Source organism: Salminus brasiliensis, chromosome 23 (genome assembly GCF_030463535.1).
Source record: "Salminus brasiliensis chromosome 23, fSalBra1.hap2, whole genome shotgun sequence".
Lineage (NCBI taxonomy): Eukaryota > Metazoa > Chordata > Actinopteri > Characiformes > Bryconidae > Salminus > Salminus brasiliensis.
This window is the reverse complement of record NC_132900.1, coordinates 25,324,391-25,346,999: the sequence shown is the minus strand read 5'-3', so window position 1 is coordinate 25,346,999 and position 22,609 is coordinate 25,324,391. Positions and strand designations below refer to the sequence as shown.

Here is a 22,609-nt window from a genome sequence, read left to right as displayed (position 1 = left end):
GTAAAAAAATCTGTAAAAGTAGAATACTGGCCCTTAAGTGTTTCAAAGTCTCAACATGTAGCATTCACTCCCCAGCCCATACAGCCCATATATGCAAACGGCCCTGCAAATACAGCCTATTTTGAAATGTATAACATCATAGAATAAAAGCACATTTACACATAACTGGCCATTCAGCCTGCAGCGTTTTAGCCCCACCCACTCAGACCGATGTTATAAGGAGTCTTTCAAGAAAAGGCTGCATTTTGAATGATGCAAAATTATAGCAACCAATCAGAATAAAGCTCATTTACATACATAAGCGCTGTGTTGTTTTTGTTGATGTTTTTGTTTGTTTGTTTTATTTTGTTACTGTGCCTTTAAGGCTGTTTAATTCTATTATAATTATTCTAATTATTATTCAATTAATTAAGTCTGTGTGAGTATCTCAGGGGGAAAACGCAACACAGTGCAGGAAATAGGTTCTTCAGAGTGCACAGATATTCTATACGCGGCTCCTTTTTCTAGATGGCATTCACATCCGCGCAGCTTTTTCATCAGAGAAGGTGAAGTAATCTATCCGTGGTAATAAAGAGTTAAACGATGAGCCGAGCTGAACTGTTACGCAAATAGATTTGCCATTATCTCCGAAGAGGGAGGACAAAAAGCAACTAAAAAGGTTGAGAGGGAAAATGAAATGAATTCGTTCCGGTGTTTACGCCCTTATGAGTCAGGTGAGCAAATTATTAGCAATGTATGAGGTGGTAATTGCGAAGGGCCAATTAAAAATTCCACAACACCTGTGGCTTTTAATGAGACCCTGTCCGATGGACAGCGTGCCACTGTTGCAGCGTTGGTGAACTGCACTGCATTTATTAAGTCCTTGTTAATTACCTGCTATTCTGACAGCTTCTAATGGAGTCTCCCTTCTTCAGTAACACACAGCTGGAACATTTGGGAGCAGGGAGCTGGCTGCTGGCGCGAAGGCAGCAACAGATGCCATGCATTCTAATAGGGTGAGGCATTACTGTATTTGTGCAAATATCTCTGAGTGTGTTGAAGAGCCCATAATTATTGTGGGGTTTTTTTTCTTGAATTCTTTGTCTCTAAACTCCACTTATAACATCTGCTTACTCAGACATAAGAAGAAAAGTCTTTTCATTGATTTCCAGACTGGAGGACGGCAAGTTCAGATTACATAATATTAGATCAGAGCTTACCAGCTACAACTGCTGCGGTGTGTACTGCATCTCCCTAAGCCAGCTGCGTGCTCAGTCTCGATTGATTTAATGTTATGGAAGGATAAATACATTATTAAGAGGTATCATTGGAACTCCTTTTAGATAAATAGCAACTGAATCTGAAGCATGTTACGCTGGGATGTGTAAAAAGGGTACAACTGAGCAAGAATCCAGAGATCTGTCGTCAGAAAGCTGAGGTAAACACTGGGGTGGGAACCCTGCTAGAATGTAAGCTGGGCTGAAATGTGTAAAACAAACTGATAACTTTAGGGATATGTTGTAGGCTGAATGGGTGGAATTTCATCCAGGTAGGCTAAATGGGCGGGGCTAAACTGCTGCTGGATGAATGGGTGGGGCCAAACTGCTGCTGGCTGAATGGGTGGGGTTAAACTGCTGTTGGCTGAATGGGTGGGGCTAAACTGCTGTTGGCTGAATGGGTGGGGCTAAACTGCTGTTGGCTGAATGGGTGGGGCTAAACTGTAGTAGCTAAATGGGCAGGGTTAAATTGCTGGACTAAACTGCTGGAACAGGCTGAATGGGCGGGGCTAAACTGTGGTAGGTGCAGGGTTAATATGCTGTAGGTTGCAGGGTTACAATGATGTAGGCTAAACTGCTTGAAGCTTAATGGGTAAGGCTGACCTACTTTGGGCTAAAAGGTTGGGATTCAACTGCACTAGGCTGAATGGGTGGGGCTAAACTGCTGTTGACTGAATGGGTGGGGCTAAATTGCTGTAAGCTGAATAGGTAAGGCTAACCTGCTGTGGGCTAAAACACTGTGCTAGGCTGAATGGTCGGGGCTAAACTGCTGTTGGCTGAATGGCTGAATCAGGCTTTTAATAAGGGCCTTTTACTGCACTTAAAATATCTTCGCTCTGAACCATGTTTTGTCATTTGTTATGTATTAGCCGACTTAAGAGGCAACAACAAAGCACTTCTGTGAGCTGCTGTGGATAAGAGCCTCTGCTAAAAGGCCTAAATGCAATGTAATGATGTAAAAGGCATGGTAAATATCTAAAAAATACCCACGATTTCTGCTCTGCTATTGTGCCTACTTTTTAACAGCCTCCCCCGGCGACAAGGACGTGACCACGGAGCTGCCAGGCTGAGTGACGTAGAAAAGCTGCTGCTCGTTTCGCGCCGGAGTGATTTTACATTCGTGCTCGTGACCCCAAACCACTAGGTCCAGAAAGTCATCCAGGAACTGCTCGGGGATGTAGTTGGTTGCCCCATGCTTACTCCTACAGAAACACACACACAGACACACAAAGAGAGAGACACGAGACACATAAATTAGTTTCCTGCAAATGCCATGCTTAAAGAAGTAACTGTAAAACTGGTCTTTATCTTGCAGAACACATTCAGGGTTAAATGCAAATTAAACTGGATAACAGACAAAAAAAATGTGAATCAAATCCAGGCTTGGCTGCTCCTGCTCCTAATCAGCTAGGGAAATGAACTTGTGCGTAGCAAGTGTGAGTTTTTAGCCATGATGAATGCCTTTGTTATAGATAACAGTGGGGCAGGTACCAAAAAGAAAAAAAAGATTCTAATTTCCAGCTTTCTCGGTGCGCTGGTGGAATTGGCAGTGTTATTATAGTTAATTACTATTCAAATTAAAACAAGCATAAACTGCCCTCATTAACTGTACTCAAACTACAGTTGACAGCTCTGTCCACTGCAGCACACAACAAATCACAGAGAAAAGAACTGAACGGTCGTTTAGGAGTGGATCCCTTCCTTTTATCCTCAGAACACTAAAACCCGGGGCTATACTGCTGCAGGCTGAATTAGCAGGGCTACACTAATGTAGGCTGAATGCTAAATTGACGAATGGATGACGAATGGACAGGGCTAAAGATGTCAGGATGTGACATTATACGCATGAGGAGATTCTATGGTGAATACAAAATAATTCATAGTGGCAACAAAATCTATCTATCATTTATAAAGAATAATGAATAATCCATTGTGGATAATACACTGAATTATTCACAATAGCCACTGAATAATTCATTGTAATTACTGAATAATTATTAGTGTCTGTTGAGTAAATCATAGTGGAAACTAAATAATTCATTGTGAAAAATTGATTCATAGTTGATAGTTAATAATACACACTAAATAATTCATAATAGGCAGTGAAAAGTTCATAACAGATCCTAAATCATTCATAATGGGCAGTAAAAAATTCATAGTTGAGAGTTAATAATAGACACTAAATCATTCATGGTGGGCAGTGAATAATTCATAGTTGATAGTTTATAATATTTACTAAATAATTAATAATGGGAAGTAAAAAATCATAACTGATTCTTAATCATTCATCATGGATACTTACTAATTTGTAGTCTATGTCATGGCGTGTACGGGGAGTGACAGGGAATGAGCCAGACTAAACTAAGGATTTACACAAGGGAAAGGGAATAAACAAAACCACGAGTCTAGCTGGGGACACAGGGGGAAACTTGAACTGAAATCCAGAGTCGTGTTCTGAGTAAACAAAGGGAGTAGTTGGAGAACCAGCTGCCAGACTAGACAGCAAGGCAAGCCCAACCTGAGTACATTGTGACTGCCTCGTGAGCGGGGATCCAAGGAGCATGAGCAGAAAGCGAAGCAACGTGCTTTCCTCTAGAATCAGACTGGGATATCTCTCGAATCAGATCAGACATCTAGTCTACATGAACACGCCACCGACGCGTGGAGAAACGTGGAGAGTCAAGGAGATTCAATTTACAGCAGCGAGTAGCAGTCAGTGAACTGCTTAAATGCTCCCAGTCCCAGGTGCAACACATGAACGTGAATCCAACACAAAGTACTGGAATGAACACAAATGAACTGAAAACAAGGCGGAAGTCCTTATATGGGCCTGTGGGCGGCAGCCCGGGATTGCCCCTGGGGAGGGTGCGATAACGAGGGCCTGACAGTCTATACTTAATAATAAATACTAAATAATTTATAGTGGATATTAAAAATTCATAGTAGATACTAAGCAATTCATAGTGGATACTGAGTAATTCATAAAAGCCACAGAATAATTCATAGTAATTCATGGTGGAACAATTAGGGCTGTCAAATTAACGTGTTAATTTCAATTAATTAATCAAAGAAAATAAAGCGTTAAAAAAAACGCTGTTTAATCCTGGCGCATTTTGAGCTGTTTCGGGCACTAATAACATGATGGAGGCAAAAGAAACCGCTCTACTTGGCGCCCTTAATGGCGGAATTTTTTTAACACCGGTCTACTGCAAGCCTGAAAGATCACCTCATCGCAAAGTACCTATCCGTGAAACTGGTGGACCAAGCCAGCACAGCGCATGATGCTACAGCTAGCAGCCAACCTCGTCAAGCCACACTGGACCAGGCCTTTACACGCAGACTCCGTAAGACTACCAGTGAACAACTAACAAACTCAACTGCAAAATGGACTGCTATGGACTGCAGACCAGTTTTGATGGTAGAGGACCAAGGGTTAGTCGAGGTTTTACAGATAGCATCTTCTGACGCAGCTTACAAGCCACCGTCAAGGAGCACAATTGTGTCTAAAATTCATCAACTTTACAACACTGAAAACTTCGGCGTAGTAGTGGGAGCCCAATACTAATAGTCTATACCAGTTATTTATTTCACTGATTTACTCTTCTGCAGAATTTATTTGACTTGTAGATAAAAAAAAAAAAACCTTAATAGCAAGAAGTGATGAATGTGATTCATTTGGATTAATTAATCACAGGGCTGGTAGTTAATTAGATTTTTTGTTTTGCTTGACAGAATTATAAATAATTCATAGTGGATATCAAACAATTAATAATGGACAGTGAATAATGCATAATGGACAGTGAATAATTCATAGTAGATGTGGAATAAGTCACAGTGGATACTTAATAATGTACAGTTGATAGTTAATAATAGCTAAAAGATGCTGAATAATTCATAGTGGACAGTGAATAATTCATAATGGACAGTGAATAAGTCACAGTGGATACTTAATAATGTATAGTTGATAATAGATGCTGAATAAGTCATAGTGGACAGTGAATATTTCATTGTAAACACTGATTAGATAGAGAAATTGCAGATACTGAGAAATATAAAATCTAAGCTGTTGTATAATGTATTCAGAGTTATTAAAGCTCTAACAACCCCCCTGGTGGGAGAATGTGGTTACAGAGCAAGTTGAAAGGTTTAATCTCAGCTAAAAAAAACATCCTGCTACCTGCCACGTGGCCCTGCAGTCAAGTACTTAACCCACCCTGTGCTCTGTGCATGGGGCTGCCTCTCTAACTGGCCTTAACAAATCAAAATCAAAATGTACAAGTGCCTGAGGCAGCTAATATTAATGTCAGGGTCTGTGGGTGGACTCCCTCACCTGGACTGAAGCAATGCAAATAAACAAACACAGAGCTGTATATCAGAATTTAAGAGAGCGGATAACACCATGAGTATTAAACTGTGCCCAGTGAACGCTGAGGAGAAAGCCCAGAGTAAATGTGTGAAATACCTGGGGCAATAATGTGGATGTGATACTTATCACAATAAAATGACACTATGATCAGCATGTGTGCTGTGGGCCTCATTAAAATGAGATTTAGCAGAGGCCCCTGTGTGTCTTAGATTTAGTGCTACTGTCCAGACAATTCAAGGTGTGCATGGGAGCACAACTAGTCCCAATGAACCGGACATAATAAAGCATGCACCACTTGGGATCCTCTTCTAAACCTCTTTTTAATGAAACACACAGTTGATCAGTAGTTTCTTTTTTTTTCTTTTTTTTTTTCTTTTTTTTATAAATATGACACTGCAAGCACGGAAAGGGAAGGGAAGGGAAGGGAAGGAAAAGAAAAGGAAAGGAAAGGGAAGGAATGGAAAAGAATGAAAAGGTAGAATGGGATGGGATGAGACAGAATAGGAAAGGGAAAATAAGGGATGAGTGAGGTGGAATAGAATAAGATATAGTAAAAAGAAAAGAATGAGATGAGAACATGAAAAGAAGGGATGGGGTGAGCTGGGGTAGAATAAGAAAAGAAGGGATGGGGTGAGCTGGGGTAAAATAAGAAAAGAAGGGATAGGGTGAGCTGGGGTAAAATAAGAAAAGAAGGGATAGGGTGAGCTGGGGTAGAATAAGAAAAGAAGGGATAGGGTGAGCTGGGGTAAAATAGGAAAAGAAGGGATAGGGTGAGCTGGGGTACAATAAGAAAAGAAGGGATAGGGTGAGCTGGGGTAGAATAAGAAAAGAAGGGATGGGGTGAGCTGGGGTAGAATAAGAAAAGAAGGGATGGGGTGAGCTGGGGTAAAATAGGAAAAGAAGGGATAGGGTGAGCTGGGGTAGAATAAGAAAAGAAGGGATGGGGTGAGCTGGGGTAAAATAAGAAAAGAAGGGATAGGGTGAGCTGGGGTAAAATAAGAAAAGAAGGGATAGGGTGAGCTGGGGTAGAATAAGAAAAGAAGGGATAGGGTGAGCTGGGGTAAAATAGGAAAAGAAGGGATAGGGTGAGCTGGGGTACAATAAGAAAAGAAGGGATAGGGTGAGCTGGGGTAGAATAAGAAAAGAAGGGATGGGGTGAGCTGGGGTAGAATAAGAAAAGAAGGGATGGGGTGAGCTGGGGTAAAATAGGAAAAGAAGGGATAGGGTGAGCTGGGGTAAAATAGGAAAAGAAGGGATAGGGTGAGCTGGGGTACAATAAGAAAAGAAGGGATAGGGTGAGCTGGGGTAGAATAAGAAAAGAAGGGATGGGGTGAGCTGGGATAGAATAAGAAAAGAAGGGATGGGGTGAGCTGGGGTAAAATAGGAAAAGAAGGGATAGGGTGAGCTGGGGTAGAATAAGAAAAGAAGGGATGGGGTGAGCTGGGGTAAAATAAGAAAAGAAGGGATAGGGTGAGCTGGGGTAAAATAAGAAAAGAAGGGATAGGGTGAGCTGGGGTAGAATAAGAAAAGAAGGGATAGGGTGAGCTGGGGTAAAATAGGAAAAGAAGGGATAGGGTGAGCTGGGGTACAATAAGAAAAGAAGGGATAGGGTGAGCTGGGGTAGAATAAGAAAAGAAGGGATGGGGTGAGCTGGGGTAGAATAAGAAAAGAAGGGATGGGGTGAGCTGGGGTAAAATAGGAAAAGAAGGGATAGGGTGAGCTGGGGTAGAATAAGAAAAGAAGGGATGGGGTGAGCTGGGGTAGAATAAGAAAAGAAGGGATAGGGTGAGCTGGGGTAGAATAAGAAAAGAAGGGATGGGGTGAGCTGGGATAGAATAAGAAAAGAAGGGATAGGGTGAGCTGGGATAGAATAAGAAAAGAAGGGATGGGGTGAGCTGGGATAGAATAAGAAAAGAAGGGATGGGTGAGCTGGGGTAGAATAAGAAAAGAAGGGATGGGTGAGCTGGGGTAAAATAGGAAAAGAAGGGACGGGGTGAGCTGGGGTAGAATAAGAAAAGAAGGGACGGGGTGAGCTGGGGTAGAATAAGAAAAGAAGGGACGGGGTGAGCTGGGGTAGAATAAGAAAAGAAGGGACGGGGTGAGCTGGGGTAGAATAAGAAAAGAAGGGACGGGGTGAGCTGGGGTAGAATAAGAAAAGAAGGGACGGGGTGAGCTGGGGTAGAATAAGAAAAGAAGGGATGGGGTGAGCTGGGATAGAATAAGAAAAGAAGGGATAGGGTGAGCTGGGGTAGAATAAGAAAAGAAGGGATAGGGTGAGCTGGGGTAGAATAAGAAAAGAAGGGATAGGGTGAGCTGGGGTAGAATAAGAAAAGAAGGGATAGGGTGAGCTGGGGTAGAATAAGAAAAGAAGGGATAGGGTGAGCTGGGGTAGAATAAGAAAAGAAGGGATGGGTGAGCTGGGGTAGAATAAGAAAAGAAGGGACAGGGTGAGCTGGGGTAGAATAAGAAAAGAAGGGATGGGGTGAGCTGGGATAGAATAAGAAAAGAAGGGATAGGGTGAGCTGGGGTAGAATAAGAAAAGAAGGGATGGGTGAGCTGGGGTAGAATAAGAAAAGAAGGGATGGGTGAGCTGGGGTAGAATAAGAAAAGAAGGGATGGGGTGAGCTGGGGTAGAATAAGAAAAGAAGGGATAGGGTGAGCTGGGGTAGAATAAGAAAAGAAGGGATGGGGTGAGCTGGGGTAGAATAAGAAAAGAAGGGATGGGGTGAGCTGGGGTAGAATAAGAAAAGAAGGGATAGGGTGAGCTGGGGTAGAATAAGAAAAGAAGGGATAGGGTGAGCTGGGGTAAAATAAGAAAAGAAGGGATAGGGTGAGCTGGGGTAGAATAAGAAAAGAAGGCATGGGGTGAGCTGGGGTAGAATAAGAAAAGAAGGGATAGGGTGAGCTGGGGTAAAATAGGAAAAGAAGGGATAGGGTGAGCTGGGGTAGAATAAGAAAAGAAGGGATGGGGTGAGCTGGGGTAGAATAAGAAAAGAAGGGATGGGGTGAGCTGGGGTAAAATAGGAAAAGAAGGGATAGGGTGAGCTGGGGTAGAATAAGAAAAGAAGGGATGGGGTGAGCTGGGATAGAATAAGAAAAGAAGGGATAGGGTGAGCTGGGATAGAATAAGAAAAGAAGGGATGGGGTGAGCTGGGGTAGAATAAGAAAAGAAGGGATGGGGTGAGCTGGGGTAAAATAAGAAAAGAAGGGATGGGGTGAGCTGGGGTAAAATAAGAAAAGAAGGGATGGGTGAGCTGGGGTAGAATAAGAAAAGAAGGAATGGGGTGAGCTGGGGTAGAATAAGAAAAGAAGGGATAGGGTGAGCTGGGGTAGAATAAGAAAAGAAGGGATAGGGTGAGCTGGGGTAGAATAAGAAAAGAAGGGATAGGGTGAGCTGGGGTAGAATAAGAAAAGAAGGGATGGGTGAGCTGGGGTAGAATAAGAAAAGAAGGGATGGGTGAGCTGGGGTAGAATAAGAAAAGAAGAGATAGGGTGAGCTGGGGTAGAATAAGAAAAGAAGGGACAGGGTGAGCTGGGGTAGAATAAGAAAAGAAGGGATGGGGTGAGCTGGGGTAGAATAAGAAAAGAAGGGATAGGGTGAGCTGGGGTAAAATAGGAAAAGAAGGGATAGGGTGAGCTGGGGTAGAATAAGAAAAGAAGGGATGGGGTGAGCTGGGATAGAATAAGAGAAGAAGGGATAGGGTGAGCTGGGGTAGAATAAGAAAAGAAGGGATGGGGTGAGCTGGGATAGAATAAGAAAAGAAGGGATAGGGTGAGCTGGGGTAGAATAAGAAAAGAAGGGATGGGGTGAGCTGGGATAGAATAAGAAAAGAAGGGATGGGTGAGCTGGGGTAAAATAGGAAAAGAAGGGATGGGGTGAGCTGGGATAGAATAAGAAAAGAAGGGATGGGTGAGCTGGGATAGAATAAGAAAAGAAGGGATGGGTGAGCTGGGGTAAAATAGGAAAAGAAGGGATAGGGTGAGCTGGGGTAAAATAGGAAAAGAAGGGATAGGGTGAGCTGGGGTAGAATAAGAAAAGAAGGGATGGGGTGAGCTGGGGTAGAATAAGAAAAGAAGGGATGGGTGAGCTGGGGTAGAATAAGATATAGTAAAAAGGAAAGGTAAGAAAGGATGCAGTAGAATAAAAAATGCAATGAAATAAAACGAACGGAAAGGAACAGAATAAAAAGCAAAGGAAAGGAATAGAAATGAAGAGTAGGAGGATACAGTAAAGAATTGGAGAAGAATTGATGGGGCAAGGAGAAATAAGATAACACAAAAAAGAAAAGGAATGGGATACAGCAGATAAAAAAGGAATGGACAGAAAAGGAAAAACGGATAGGATTGGATAGGGCAGATTGGTACAATAAAAAGGAAAGGGATCGAATAGGATAGAATGGGATATGCTAGGATAAAGGGGAAAGGAACGGATGTGACAGGACGGGACAGAACGGGATATATGGTAGGATAAAATGTAAAGGAAAGGAAAGGATGGGATAGAACGGCATTTGGTAGGATCAAATGTACAACATCTGTACAACATCCGGAGAATTCGACCCTTCCTCTCTAGAGAAGCCACCCAGGTGCTTGTGCAGTCTCTCGTCACTTCCAGACTTGACTACTGCAACTCATCCAGAATGCAGCGGCACGGGTCGTCTTCAATGTCCCTAAATTCAGCCATGTTACTCCACTGCTGCGTTCTCTCCACTGGCTTCCTGTAGCTGCCCGCATCAGATTTAAAACCCTGACGCTGGCCTACAAAGCCAAGAACGGACCAGCCCCTCCGTATCTGATGGCAATGGTCAAAAGCCGATCCGCACCAAGAGCCCTTCGAGCTTCAAGTACGGCTCGGCTCGACCCGCCATCCCTCAAAATCCGCGGAAGACAAGCGTCCAGGCTCTTTTCTGTCCTGGCACCAAAGTGGTGGAACGAGCTGCCCCTGGGTGTCCGAACGGCCGAGTCGCTCGCTTCAAACGCAGACTGAAGACCCACCTCTTCAGAGAGTACTTGGACGAATAGTTCTATGGTCGCCTTATTGTTTTGTGTTTAGCAATGTCTAAGCTTAGAGGTATCTTTTGTATTATTAGTCTATTCTAACTAGCTAAGGAGTTTCTTGGGTAAATAGCAAAGCACTTTGTAAGTCACTCTGGATAAGAGCGTCTGCTAAATGCCGTAAATGTAAATGTAAATGTAAAGGTAAAGAATAGGAAGGGAAATGATGGGACAGGATGGGTTAGAACAGGATATGGTAAGATAAAAAGTAAAGAAAGGAAAGATGGAATAGGACGGGATAGGATAGGATATGGTAGGATAAAATGTAAAGAAAGGAAAGGAAATGATAGGACAGGATGGGATAGAACGGGACAGAACGGAATATACGCTAGGATAAAACGTAAAGGAAAGGAAAGGATGGGATAGAACAGAAAATGGTGTGATAAAATGTAAAGAAAAGGAAAGAAAAAGATAGGATGGGACATAACAAAAAATAATAGGATAAAACGTACAGAAAAGGAAAGGATGGGACAGGATGGGATCGAAAAAGGATTGGAAATAAGAATAAGCTAAGGAAATAAAAAGAAAATTAGAAAATGGAGCAGAACAGAAATGTAAATGAACTGAAAGGGAAGAGAAAGAAGGAGAAACAAAAGGATATACCTGTTTTGATGGATGACAAAAAGATTGAACCAGCTTTCTTCATCCTCTCGTGGGCGAAGCATGGTCACCTGGTTGTTTACAAACATCCGGTACAGCCTCTCATCTGGGATAGAACCTGAAAAAAAAAGGAAGCCAAACTCAATAAAGCCTTAATCAGCCGCTTCACAGGAACTCACTCTATTAACCAGTACTGCCAGCACAAAGAGGCCTTTCTTCACACAAAATATGAACCGCAAATGAATAAAAATGGCTCTCAGACACAGCTAAACATAATTCGCCAGAGTAAAAATACAAGTTTGTCTGGGGTTTAAAAAATATTTGAAAAAATAAACATTTTTCTGTGTGGAAAGACACAGCATCAACACCACCTCCCACAGGCCTCCATGGGCATAAACACTGCCCATAGCTTCAGCTTCACAATGGTGTTGCATAACTGCAAGCATGGGAACAGTTCATCACACCCTCAGCTTACTGTGTTAAATATGCATGAGCTCTTCAATGCATTCACTAAAAGATGCTTAGCATAAATCACTCATGGAGATATTACTTCGCTGGCCTATTTTCTGGATGTATCATCTGCTCCTCTGCTTCAGAGGGTATAGAGACACATCGCTACTCGCAAGCAAAGCCTGGAGTGGAAAATAGTCCCACACGGGCGCTGTTTGATTGGGCTGGGATGAAAGAACTCCAGTGGTCTGCACAGGGTCCCGACCTCAACCCCACTGAACACCTTCGGGATGACCTGGAATGCTGATTGAGATCCAGATCATCTTGTTGAACATGTAGGAAGGCATCATCAATTCCCACAGAAACACAGCAACATCTTGTAAACAAGCTTCCCAGAAATGTGGCAGGGGCTGCAAAGCAGGGGCTGTAACTCCATACAGCTTCATATTAATGCCCACGGTTTTGGAAGGGGATGTCCAACAAAAACCCTATAGGTGTGATGGTCAGGCGTCCACATACTTTTGGCATACAGTGTAGAGTTCAGGTTTTTTTGGTTTACATGAAATAAATGAATCACCAAATGAACAACTGGGGCTGTGTATATGATACAGCGGTTGCGATTCAATATATTGAGATATATTGCGATACTGTAAGCAAGACGATCTATTGATAATTTTTTTAAACTGACATAGTATAAGACACACCAACAGACCTTTAAAACACCAGTATCAGCAAGTATCTGCTTTTAATGTTCCGACCCAGTTCGTGATCCTCGTGATCATGATCCTCAGCTGCCCCAGTTTTTTCGAAAACTACCCTAGACAGTGTTCACTTGTGACCTTATTTCACATTGGTTAATGCTCACCTCACTGCATAGCTGTGCACATGACTGTTTACCTGTATGGACTTTCACATCTATCTCACATTTTCATCACTAATGTCACAACTAATAACTCTCTACTGCTTTTTGTCCATTTTTAATCTTGCTGTTCGGTCATTTGTGGTGCCAACCGGTATCGACCAGAAGAGGCTGGGCTCCCTTTTGAGTCTGCTGCAACTGTTGTCATTTAAGGTGGAGCGGAAAGTTCGGGTGCGAGGACGACTTTAACTTAGCTTTGAGCTCAGAGCTTTGTTGTAAACAGGATGCAGCTCCCCTTTATAAGTTTAGTGTTATGCTAAGATTTAGGGTTTTGGTTGGGCTCAAGATTTAAGGGTGAGGTAAAGCAGCCTGCTCTGTTTACCAAAGAGCAGCGCGGGGAGGAGGGCGAGCAGGGCAGCTCTCACACACAGGCACACGTGCAGGCAGACACAGACAAACGCTGTTTTGAGTACAGGAAGTGTCCAAAATCATCAGACCACTAAGTTTCTTTTCACTAGATATCAGTAAACTCCAGATTTTAATCCCCAGTCACTGACCTAAGCCCAAACTTTGCCAAAATACAGGTTTTTAATGGTGCTCACAAACGCTAAAGGCACCGCGGAAAGCTTTAGGCTCACTGCTACTTTCCACAAGCATGTTCACAGCCTCTTCACACTGGCTGCTGGGGTTTCATAGAGCGGAATAAAAAGTCTATTTTCTGAGGAACCACAACAAACCTGTCCAGCACATAACACACACCACTGCACAAGGTCTGCCTTTTCTCATCTTCTCTCCTCCACACACTCTGCTCTCACAGCTGCCTCTTGTTTCTACAGCAATAACAAAACATCAACACTGGCCATATATATTTTTAGAACAATATTCAGCTTTTCAGGGACCAGCAAAACAGCTGTGCAATGTAGGGGGTGGAAAGTAAGGGTGTAAGAGAATCCTTATACACCAGAGTTTTGTGGTATTTCATTGTGCAGTAATGTATCACTTCTCAAAAACTTCAATATGGATTTTTAAAAAATCGATTGAACAAGATTGGTGGCAGACAGTGGTTCATTCAGCCCGGATGCTAGATAGCAGGGTTGTACGGTGTCTTCAGGTCTGAATGGATAAAAAGTTTTCTTTTACTGCGTTTTTAGTGGGGATGCACCGATCCGATTCTAGGATTGGATATTAGTTCCCATTCTAACATAAATGCTGGATCGGGTATCGGTTAAGTAGGCCAATTTATTCATCACGAGAAATTACTATACTCCCCAGAATTCATTGTGCTACAGCCTTTAGCAAGTAAGTCTTTAGTAAAAATCGGTGAACCAGCACCTGTGGCAGTGATACAGGCTCAGGTCATAACACTCCCACCACCATGCTTAACAGATGAGCTAGTTCGCTTTGGATATCGGGCGCCTCCATACTTTTGCTTCTGCTATTGCTCTGAGAGTTCATCTTGGTCTCATCTTCCCACAGGACTTTTTCCAGAAGCCTGCGACTCTGCTAGTGTTTCTTCCAGGATTCTTCCTCTCCACGGAGATGGTTGTGAAAAGGTACTAAAATTGGGAAATCTGCCAAAAGGCACGAAATGAAAGCTCTAGCAAGAGTTCCATCAGGAGACTCAAATGTAACGGCATCTTTCTTTAGCCAACGTCCATGGGCGCTCTCCCTGGTGCTGAATGTGTAAGCACTCTGCTAGAGAGTAAGGTTGCAATGGTATGAAATCTTTTGACATAAATGCTGGATCAGGTATCGGATAATAAGGCAGATTTTTTCATTGAACCCGATTCCCGCACCACAAGACTTCATAACATAGACTTCATAACTCAGGATCAGAGTAAACACATACATAATCATAACAGCAAGACTTACACTTATCAGTGCCACAATCAGCAGATTACAAAAACCACAATCAGCAGACTTTTCATACTTTTTCACTAATATTAGTAAATTTCTGTCGCCATTTTTACAAGCCACAGCTTTTCTGTTTCTGCTGCTTTTCAGCTATGGAGAGATACAAGAGCTGAACTGTTTGGTTGAAAACTTGCGACTGTAATGGAGGAGAACCGAGAGCAAGAGGGAGGGGGTAATGACGTCACTGCCAAAGCTGGTCTTCCACATATAAGAAGCTGCTGCTATTCAAACTTCACAATGTGCCATGGTCCAGCACAATGTATATCTGTGTTCATTTGTTACAGTAACATCAAGTTTTACATGGTGAGATATATGGTTTATTAAATCCACTGTGGTAGCAGATCAAAGTTTATGTATCTGTTTCAGAACAGAGAAAAGGATGGGTGCATTCCTAGTTTTTATACTATGATAGTCTTCCTAAAATGTTAAATAAATTAAAAATCTTAATATATTCGAATAACCCCTGTATCATGAGACATATTGTATTACCAGGTTCTTGTCAATACATAGCCCACATACACAGGAATGTCTGATTGGGTGGATCAGGTTTACTTTAAGTCTGCACTCTTGCTATTTTAGCCTCTTTGCAGCCTCTTTTATCGCTCCCACAATCACTCCATTGCAGGTGTGTGTACCACTATTTCACAAAGTGACGTATTGTACAGTATGCAAATTTCATTTGAGACTAAAGGTCCAAAAAAAAAAAAAAGCTGAAAATCAGCATGTTCCAGTCACTGACAAGGCTCTAACAAGGCCCAGATGATGAGAGCTAGGCAACTGGGTAAGAACTTATCCCAAACATCAGACAGGTCTTGTGAAGTGTTTCCGATATGCAGTGGTCAGTACCTACCAAAAGTGCTCCAAGGTAAGGCAACCAGTGACCCGGCAAAAGGGGAAATCTCTCACGCTAATATCATCACACTACCTACCTGTACTTCTCTCACCTCCACAAACACATTATTACTACTTCTCAGGACCGAAACCTCCACAGGAGAGAGAGCCCACTGACTGAACACAGTGGACAGTCAGATAATGAGGCAGCAAGGGAGATGTGGCAGGATAAGGCCTTTTGTGAACAGAGAGAAAAAGAAGAATCACTTCTGGTTTCTGAGGAGGAACATCACTCCCTCTCTCCACTTTCATCTATTCTGTCCCTTTCACTCCATTACTGTGCCCTCCTTGAATGTCTGAGACAAAGCCACGTTTCCATTGGATTTCCCTCTGAACTCCCAAAGTGCACACCGGTCTAATTTTAATAAAGCCTTTATAGATATATAGAAATGACATGGAACTTCCACAAGCTTCAGGGGCTAGTGCTCCTAGGGTCTTCCTCCGACATAGGGAAGGCACATTCGACTGAATTTACATCAGATGACTGACTTGACCCGAGAAGCAGTTTCCTATTTTTGGTGGTGATACACAGCCATGTTGCTTTGGCAGGAGGTTTGAGACCACTGTCTTACTGTAGGATGAAGTGTCACCCAATGAGCTTTTCCCTGAGGTTGAGCTGGTGAGAAATTACTATACTCCCCAGAATTCATTGTGCTACAGCCTTCCGCAAGTAAATCTTCAGGGAAAATCGGTGAACCAGCACCTGTGGCAGTGATACAGGCTCAGGTCATAACACTCCCACCACCATGCTTAACAGATGAGCTAGTTCTCTTTGGATATCGGGCACTTCTATACTTTTGCTTCCGCTGTTGCTCCGAAACAAGTTCATCTCAACTTCCAACAGGACTTTTTCTAGAACCCTGCAACTCTGCTAGTGTTTCTTCCAGGATCCTTCCTTTTCACGGAGAGGTTGCGAAAAGGTACTAAAATTGGAAAATCTGACAAAAGGCACGAAATGACAGATCACAACGTCCTTGGGCGCTCTCCCTGGTGCTGAACCTGTAAGCGCTCCGCTAGAGAGTAGGGTTGCAACGGCTTGAAATTTTCACGATTAAATATCGCAGTATCACGGTTATTGTGGGATCACAGTATTTTCCAGGTTTTTCCACCGCTCTTAAAGGCATAATGTCCTTGGCAGTAAAATATGCTACAGCATGATTTAATTCTTTGGCCTGTTTAGATGAGGGATCTAACGTAATTCCCTTTGAATATAACTGTGTGACAGTAGGCTAAGGAAGTGGAAGGAAGTGTCAGGAAGTGTCTTTACACAGCTAGCTAAGAATGAACAGAATAATAATAAAAATGATAGAAATAGTAAAAGCACTAATACCACAATTTACATTAAAAGTAAAGATCATGCATTTAGTGTTTAGTACAATTATGGAAGTATAAATATACCAGAAAAAATATTTAATATCTGAGAAACTGAACCTGGGTCAGTGTCTGATCAACTACTGTTGTTAGCATCTGTTCTACTGCTAAGTTAGTGGGAAATAACCAGATACTGCAGACAGAGGGATAATTTCTGACATGATCCTCATTATAGAGTCTAGATTTAACAGAGAAAAAAAAAATTGGCACATCAAATTTTGAAAATGAACGCACGTGATTTAACAGCTTCTTCCACATTGGGTCTGGAAAAATCCAAATCAATGTGAAAGGGCCTCAACACGGACATTTCACAGCCATGTGAACAAGATTTCCAGCACCAGCGTGCCTATACGTTCGGATGACTCAGCACCTTTGCTGGTGCTTACCGTGTGGATTGAGCAGGAGGAAACAGAGAGAGGTTTTATAGTGGAAATTTCATGCATTTTGTGAGGAAGACAGTTATTAACGGGAAACCTACTCTGATCTGCTCAGAGGGAGGGTGTTCTCATAGATGGGAGAACAAGTCTGAGGTATTCCCTCCTTTGATCTGCAGCTTTACGTCCACATTCTATGTCCTCACGTCCGTTTTGGGGGTCTCAGAAGCTGTCCCACACCGCTGATTTTAGTTTAGATTTTTTTTAGGGGGATTGAGACTGGCTAAATCTGTCGCTGTGTGCTTGATCGTGGTGCCAGTGGCCGAGGGGCGGCCGAGGCAGAGCGGAGCTGTGCATGCATGGGTGATTATCAGTTGGCTTATTTTTTTTCTTTAGTACAGATAATAAGCAAACACCCACATGCATTTTAATACAGTTGTATATTTTATTATTTTTATATTGCATATTTTGGGGGAAAAAACATTAGATTTTTGACATGCCTTTGCCTCATTCTGATTGCACTGCTAGTGTTAATAAATGTATTCCGGCCAAGCTATTTTCCTTGTTTTATGCCTCAGTGGATGATGCTATTTGGCTCAAGCAGTGTGCTGCTTACTAAGGCAGATATCACTGATGCTTTTAAGATCCTTCCCCTTGACCCTTCTAACTGGACTTTTTTCAATGTTAAATAGGCTACTCGCTTCTATTTTGTCGCATGGCACCCTTTTGGTTGCCAGAGCAGCCCTCACATTTTTGTCAGTTTCACTTTCTAAGGACAAAACCCTTGATCATTCCACTTCTCAGAACTTTTTGGGGCCTGCATGCTGGGTCTCTGCCTGTAGATAAGCTCTCTAGGCTTTGTTCCTTTTTGAAGTCTTTTCTCAACACTACCGTGGCCAGCCAGATAATGAACCAATCCTGGAGGCCCAGGTTGCAATCTCAAAATCTGTTAGGGTGTGTACCCAAACTAAGCAAACTGGTGGCTTTTATTATACAAAGGCATGCTCAAATATCAGAAGATTGTTGCATCATACATATAAGACCAGGCGCAAAGTTGTGCAAAGCAAAGCAGCACAAAGCAAATCTGGCCCTGACCACTGGATCCAGACGGATCCAGCAGCTGGAGAGCTGCGAGAGGACCGCTAAAGCCGGATCTGGTAGGCCAACTTAACTTAGGCCCATATCACTGCAGCCGGGTCAAGGCTTCTAGGCACGGGCAGTCTGCTCACCGCTGTGATCATCGCAGCAGATCACTGCAGCCACATTTCTGGGCAAGATCAGCGGGGTCAATGCGGCAGATCAGGGCTGCTGGCCACTGGCGGCCAGTTCACCGCTGCCTGATCACTGCAGGCAGATCACTGGGCTCGGATTAGGGCTGCCGGACATCAGTAGTCCTATTGTCCTGATGTTGCAAGACCTGGGCTGACGACAGTTTTAACTCGCTAACCTTGTTCCCATGTCATTATCTGTCACAATTACATTTAGGAATTACTGCCCCCAGTGAGACTTCTGGTAGAAATACACTGAAACTAGTCTGCAAAACATAACTTTGTTTTGTGTTTGTATTTACTAAGATGCATTTTATAAACTTGGCAGCTTTCACCCACTGTGAACTGGCTGTTTTTGAGCTGAAAGTTGCGAGCTGAAGCTGTACAGGGCTAAGACAGAGAGGTTAGCTGAGGTCACCTGGCATTAGCATTTGTTTGTTTACCAGAATGCCAGCCTTTCTCCATGATCACTGCGAGGCACAAGTGAGCTACTGAGGCTTTCTGTGGTCTCAATATGGCTTTAATTTAAAGTAGTACTGCCAAAAAGCTGCATGTTGAGAAATTGAAAAGTGCTCTGCGTAATGAGACGTCTGCGTCTTGAGGTGTGGTACCGGAGCAGACGTGCGTGCAAGCATTACATGAATATATTACAATAGGCATTATATATTACAATACAATGCATTTCTGGACGCTGCATAGTGCAGAGGAGCGTGTCTGGTGTGCAACAGGCTTTACGTTACATTGCGAGCGAATGTTGCTTTCGACTGTAAAACCTGTCTAATTTAACGTTAGCTGGTTTGATCTATTCTTCTCTCTTCTCCTCTCCATGTCTTTATGTCTCCCTCCCTCCGGTTGGATGCTTAGAGGTAGGAAGGTTGGGTCCATAACCTGTCACAAGTGGTCCCCACTTCTCTCTCTCTTCCTAACGACATTCTACACTGCTGACTGAGATAAGCCTTTTAGGGTTTTCCAGTGTTTCATATGGTTTTATTCTCCTCAATGCCATAATGGTGGTCATCAAGTTGACAAATTGCAAAATCTAATGCTGACCAAAAGCTTAGGATCAGGACAAGTGTTAGTGTTACGGTGCCTTGAAATGGGAAGAGAAAGAATTTCTAATAATAGCCATTTTTAAAAAGCAAAATAACAGAAACCTGCGTTTCTACATTAAATGGACAAATGTATTGGGACACCTCCTCACCTCCACACCTGTCTCTACTGCCCAGGGAAGAATGCTTTTTACTAGATTTTGGAGGAGCTGTGAGGATTAGAGTATTAGAGAGGTCGGAACTCATCCCAAAACTGGATGAAGCACCAACCATCGTTGCAAACTGTTCCACAGAGGGCTTTCCAACCCTCTAGCCCACACCTGGCATTAGGCATGGTTCCAACAGGATCATTTACTTTTACATTTAAGGCACTTAGCAGATGCTCTTATCCAGAGCGACTTACAAAAGTGCTTTGCTGTTTACCCAACCTGATAACCTCAGCTAGTTTGAATAGGCTAAAAATTAGACTATGGGCTAAGTTTAGACTTTAGGTCCTGTTTATCTGCTCCCGAGAGCCCTATTCTATTGGCAATATGTCTCTACAGGGAGTAGACTGTGAAAGCTGTGTTTGTGTGTGTGTGTGTGTGTGTGTGTGTGTGTGTGTGTGTGTGTGTCCTTCTCTGTCAGCAATAGGTGCAACTGAAAGTAGAAAGTGTGTTCATAAACTTTTGGACACAGTGTATATTAACAATACTGTAAGAACAGATGTTATAAATAGAAAAAGATGCCGCTAATATACCCACTAAAGCACACACACACCTTAAGTGACTCATGCAGCAACCTGGAGGTTCAAAAACACATTAACTGTAAGAACATTGTGACATTTTCCACATGTACAAAAAAACTCCATTAACAAAAGAGAGTGGAGACTGTAAAGTGATACATTTTCAGATTCTGTATTAAAGAGCCTATTATCCCCATTTTTCATATTACATACTGTAAGTGCTATTATGGTATTTGTGCGAGTTCATGAGCCACAAACAGCCGAAATTAATTCCGTTTAGGCACCCATTTTCCATCCTCTCTTTGCTCTTCACACATTTCTGTCCTCCATGAAGAAACCTGTCTTCAAAAGAGAACCATCAAACTGGCAAAGAATCCTTACATCAAGCAAGAGTACAACAGCAGAAGGTTTCACTTCTGTCAGCCAAGAACAGAAAGCTGAGGCTGGCGGGGCCACAGGCTCACCAACACTGGGCAGTTGAAGACTGAAGCAGAAACATAGCTTGGTCCGATGAATCTCAGCTTCCGTTGAGCCACAGTTAGTTGGATCAGAATCTGGCTAACAGCATGATGCCATGGACCCAACCGGCCTTGTGTCAACAGTCCAGGCTGGTGGAGGTGGTGTGATGATGAGGGGAATGTTGTCTTGGTAAACTTTGGGCTTGAATGCCATAGTCTATTTTGAGTACTGTTGCTGACCACGTGCATCCCTTAATGACCACAATGCACCTCTTTATCGTCTAATGGGAACATCTTCTAATGAGTTCAGTCTTCTTTAGTCACAGGGTCTGAATCCAATGGGAACACCTTTAATGCTGGACAAGCCCAGTAGCCAGGCCACGCTAAAACCGTGGTAGCAATGCTGGACAAGTCCAGTAGCCAGGCCACGCTAAAACCGTGGTAGCAATGCTGGACAAGCCCGGCAGCCGGGCCATGCTAACCCTGTGTTAACAATGCTGGACAAGCCCAGTAGCCAGGCCACGCTAACACTGTGGTAGCAATGTTTGACAAGCCCGGTAACCGGGCCATGCTAACACCGTGGTAGCAATGCTGGACAAGCCCGGTAGCCGGGCCACACTAACACTATGGTAGCAATGCTGGACAAGCCCGGTAGCCGGGCCATGCTAACCCCATGTTAACAATGCTGGACAAGCCCAGTAGCCAGGCCACGCTAACACTGTGGTAGCAATGCTAGACAAGCCCGGTAGCCGGGCCATGCTAACACCGTGGTAGCAATGCTGGACAAGCCCGGTAGCCGGGCCACACTAACACTATGGTAGCAATGCTGGACAAGCCCGGTAGCCGGGCCACACTAACACTATGGTAGCAATGCTGGACAAGCCCGGTAGCCAGGCCACGCTAACACCAGGCCATGCTAACGCCACGGCAGTGATATTGGACGAGGCCCATAGCCACTTTATTGTGCTACAGTGCACTATAGTGTACTTGTCTCCCCAGTAATGGTCAGTGTACTTGAAGAGCGCTACAGTGGAACTATTGTTGTCTTGAAATAAAAAGACCCAGGATCTTGGAGCCAACCAAATACGAAGCCAGCAAATACCACGGTTATTAAGCCCTCCCACCAAACAGTCCTGTTGCCCCTGCTTAGAAAAGTGGTAAAGACGTCCACAGCATAAAGAATTAAGGCTGTTTTGAGAGCAAAGGGAGGGCAAATCCCCATAGCGCTAACAATCCTTAGGGTGTGATCGTCCCGTTTTTGTTACCTACATAAGCCTTATAGCTCCAGTGTGAAAGTAAAAAAGCACCAAACACATCCTGACTGGCTCACTGACTACACTCGGGACAAGAGATTTCATTTTCCCCCCAACTATGGCTTTAGAAGCTGCCAGTGTGGGCTGAAAGACGTCCCCTGGGTGATTAGGACAGAAGACAGCATTCATTCGCCCCCTGCTGCGTTTGAAGCTGCATGATCGCAGATCAACCAGAGCGGACATGCTGATCTCTGTCCACAGTCACCTACAATGGACACACAAGCATCGAAAATGTATCTCGAGTGATGGAAGAAGGGGTCCAGGTCCAATGAGTCCTTTTTTCATTTCACAGCTCCCACGTTTACCTGTGGGAGGCGCTGGAACAACAGCTCCGATCCATGCCATGCCACTACGACCCATGGATCTCTGGTTCGAAATTTGGGTCATGCTGCCTGCTATCAGCAGCCGGAGTCAGAGAGCACAATTGGCCTTGCTCTTCCATGTGGGTAGATGGCACACTCTCTCCTCACATCACTTCGCTGTGATGCTGGATGTCTGGGGCAGTTTCCTTCGAGTGTGTTTATTGTATTGTCAGTTTGAAAAGAGGCTGGCTGCGCATGTGTCGGATAAGTCTAATATTGGGGCTCCAAATGGTCCAACAAAGTTTAATAACTGGACCAGCAATAAATGGTCCACCTATTTTACTATGGCCAGAGGATCGCAG

General features: G+C 43.5%; 1 protein-coding gene across 3 annotated transcripts in view; it reads right to left on the bottom strand.

Annotated features, from left to right (window-relative positions):
• mre11a (MRE11 homolog A, double strand break repair nuclease) overlaps positions 1–22,609 on the bottom strand; it is an 86,490-nt gene that overhangs the window by 51,993 nt on the left and 11,888 nt on the right. For all 3 annotated transcript variants that reach the window (XM_072668609.1, XM_072668610.1, XM_072668608.1), the window contains exons 7-8: positions 11,278–11,392; positions 2,273–2,458 (exon numbers count right to left, since the gene is read on the bottom strand). In XM_072668609.1, the coding sequence (XP_072524710.1) occupies positions 2,273–2,458; positions 11,278–11,392 (301 nt within the window). The remainder of the gene's footprint in view (positions 1–2,272; positions 2,459–11,277; positions 11,393–22,609) is intronic.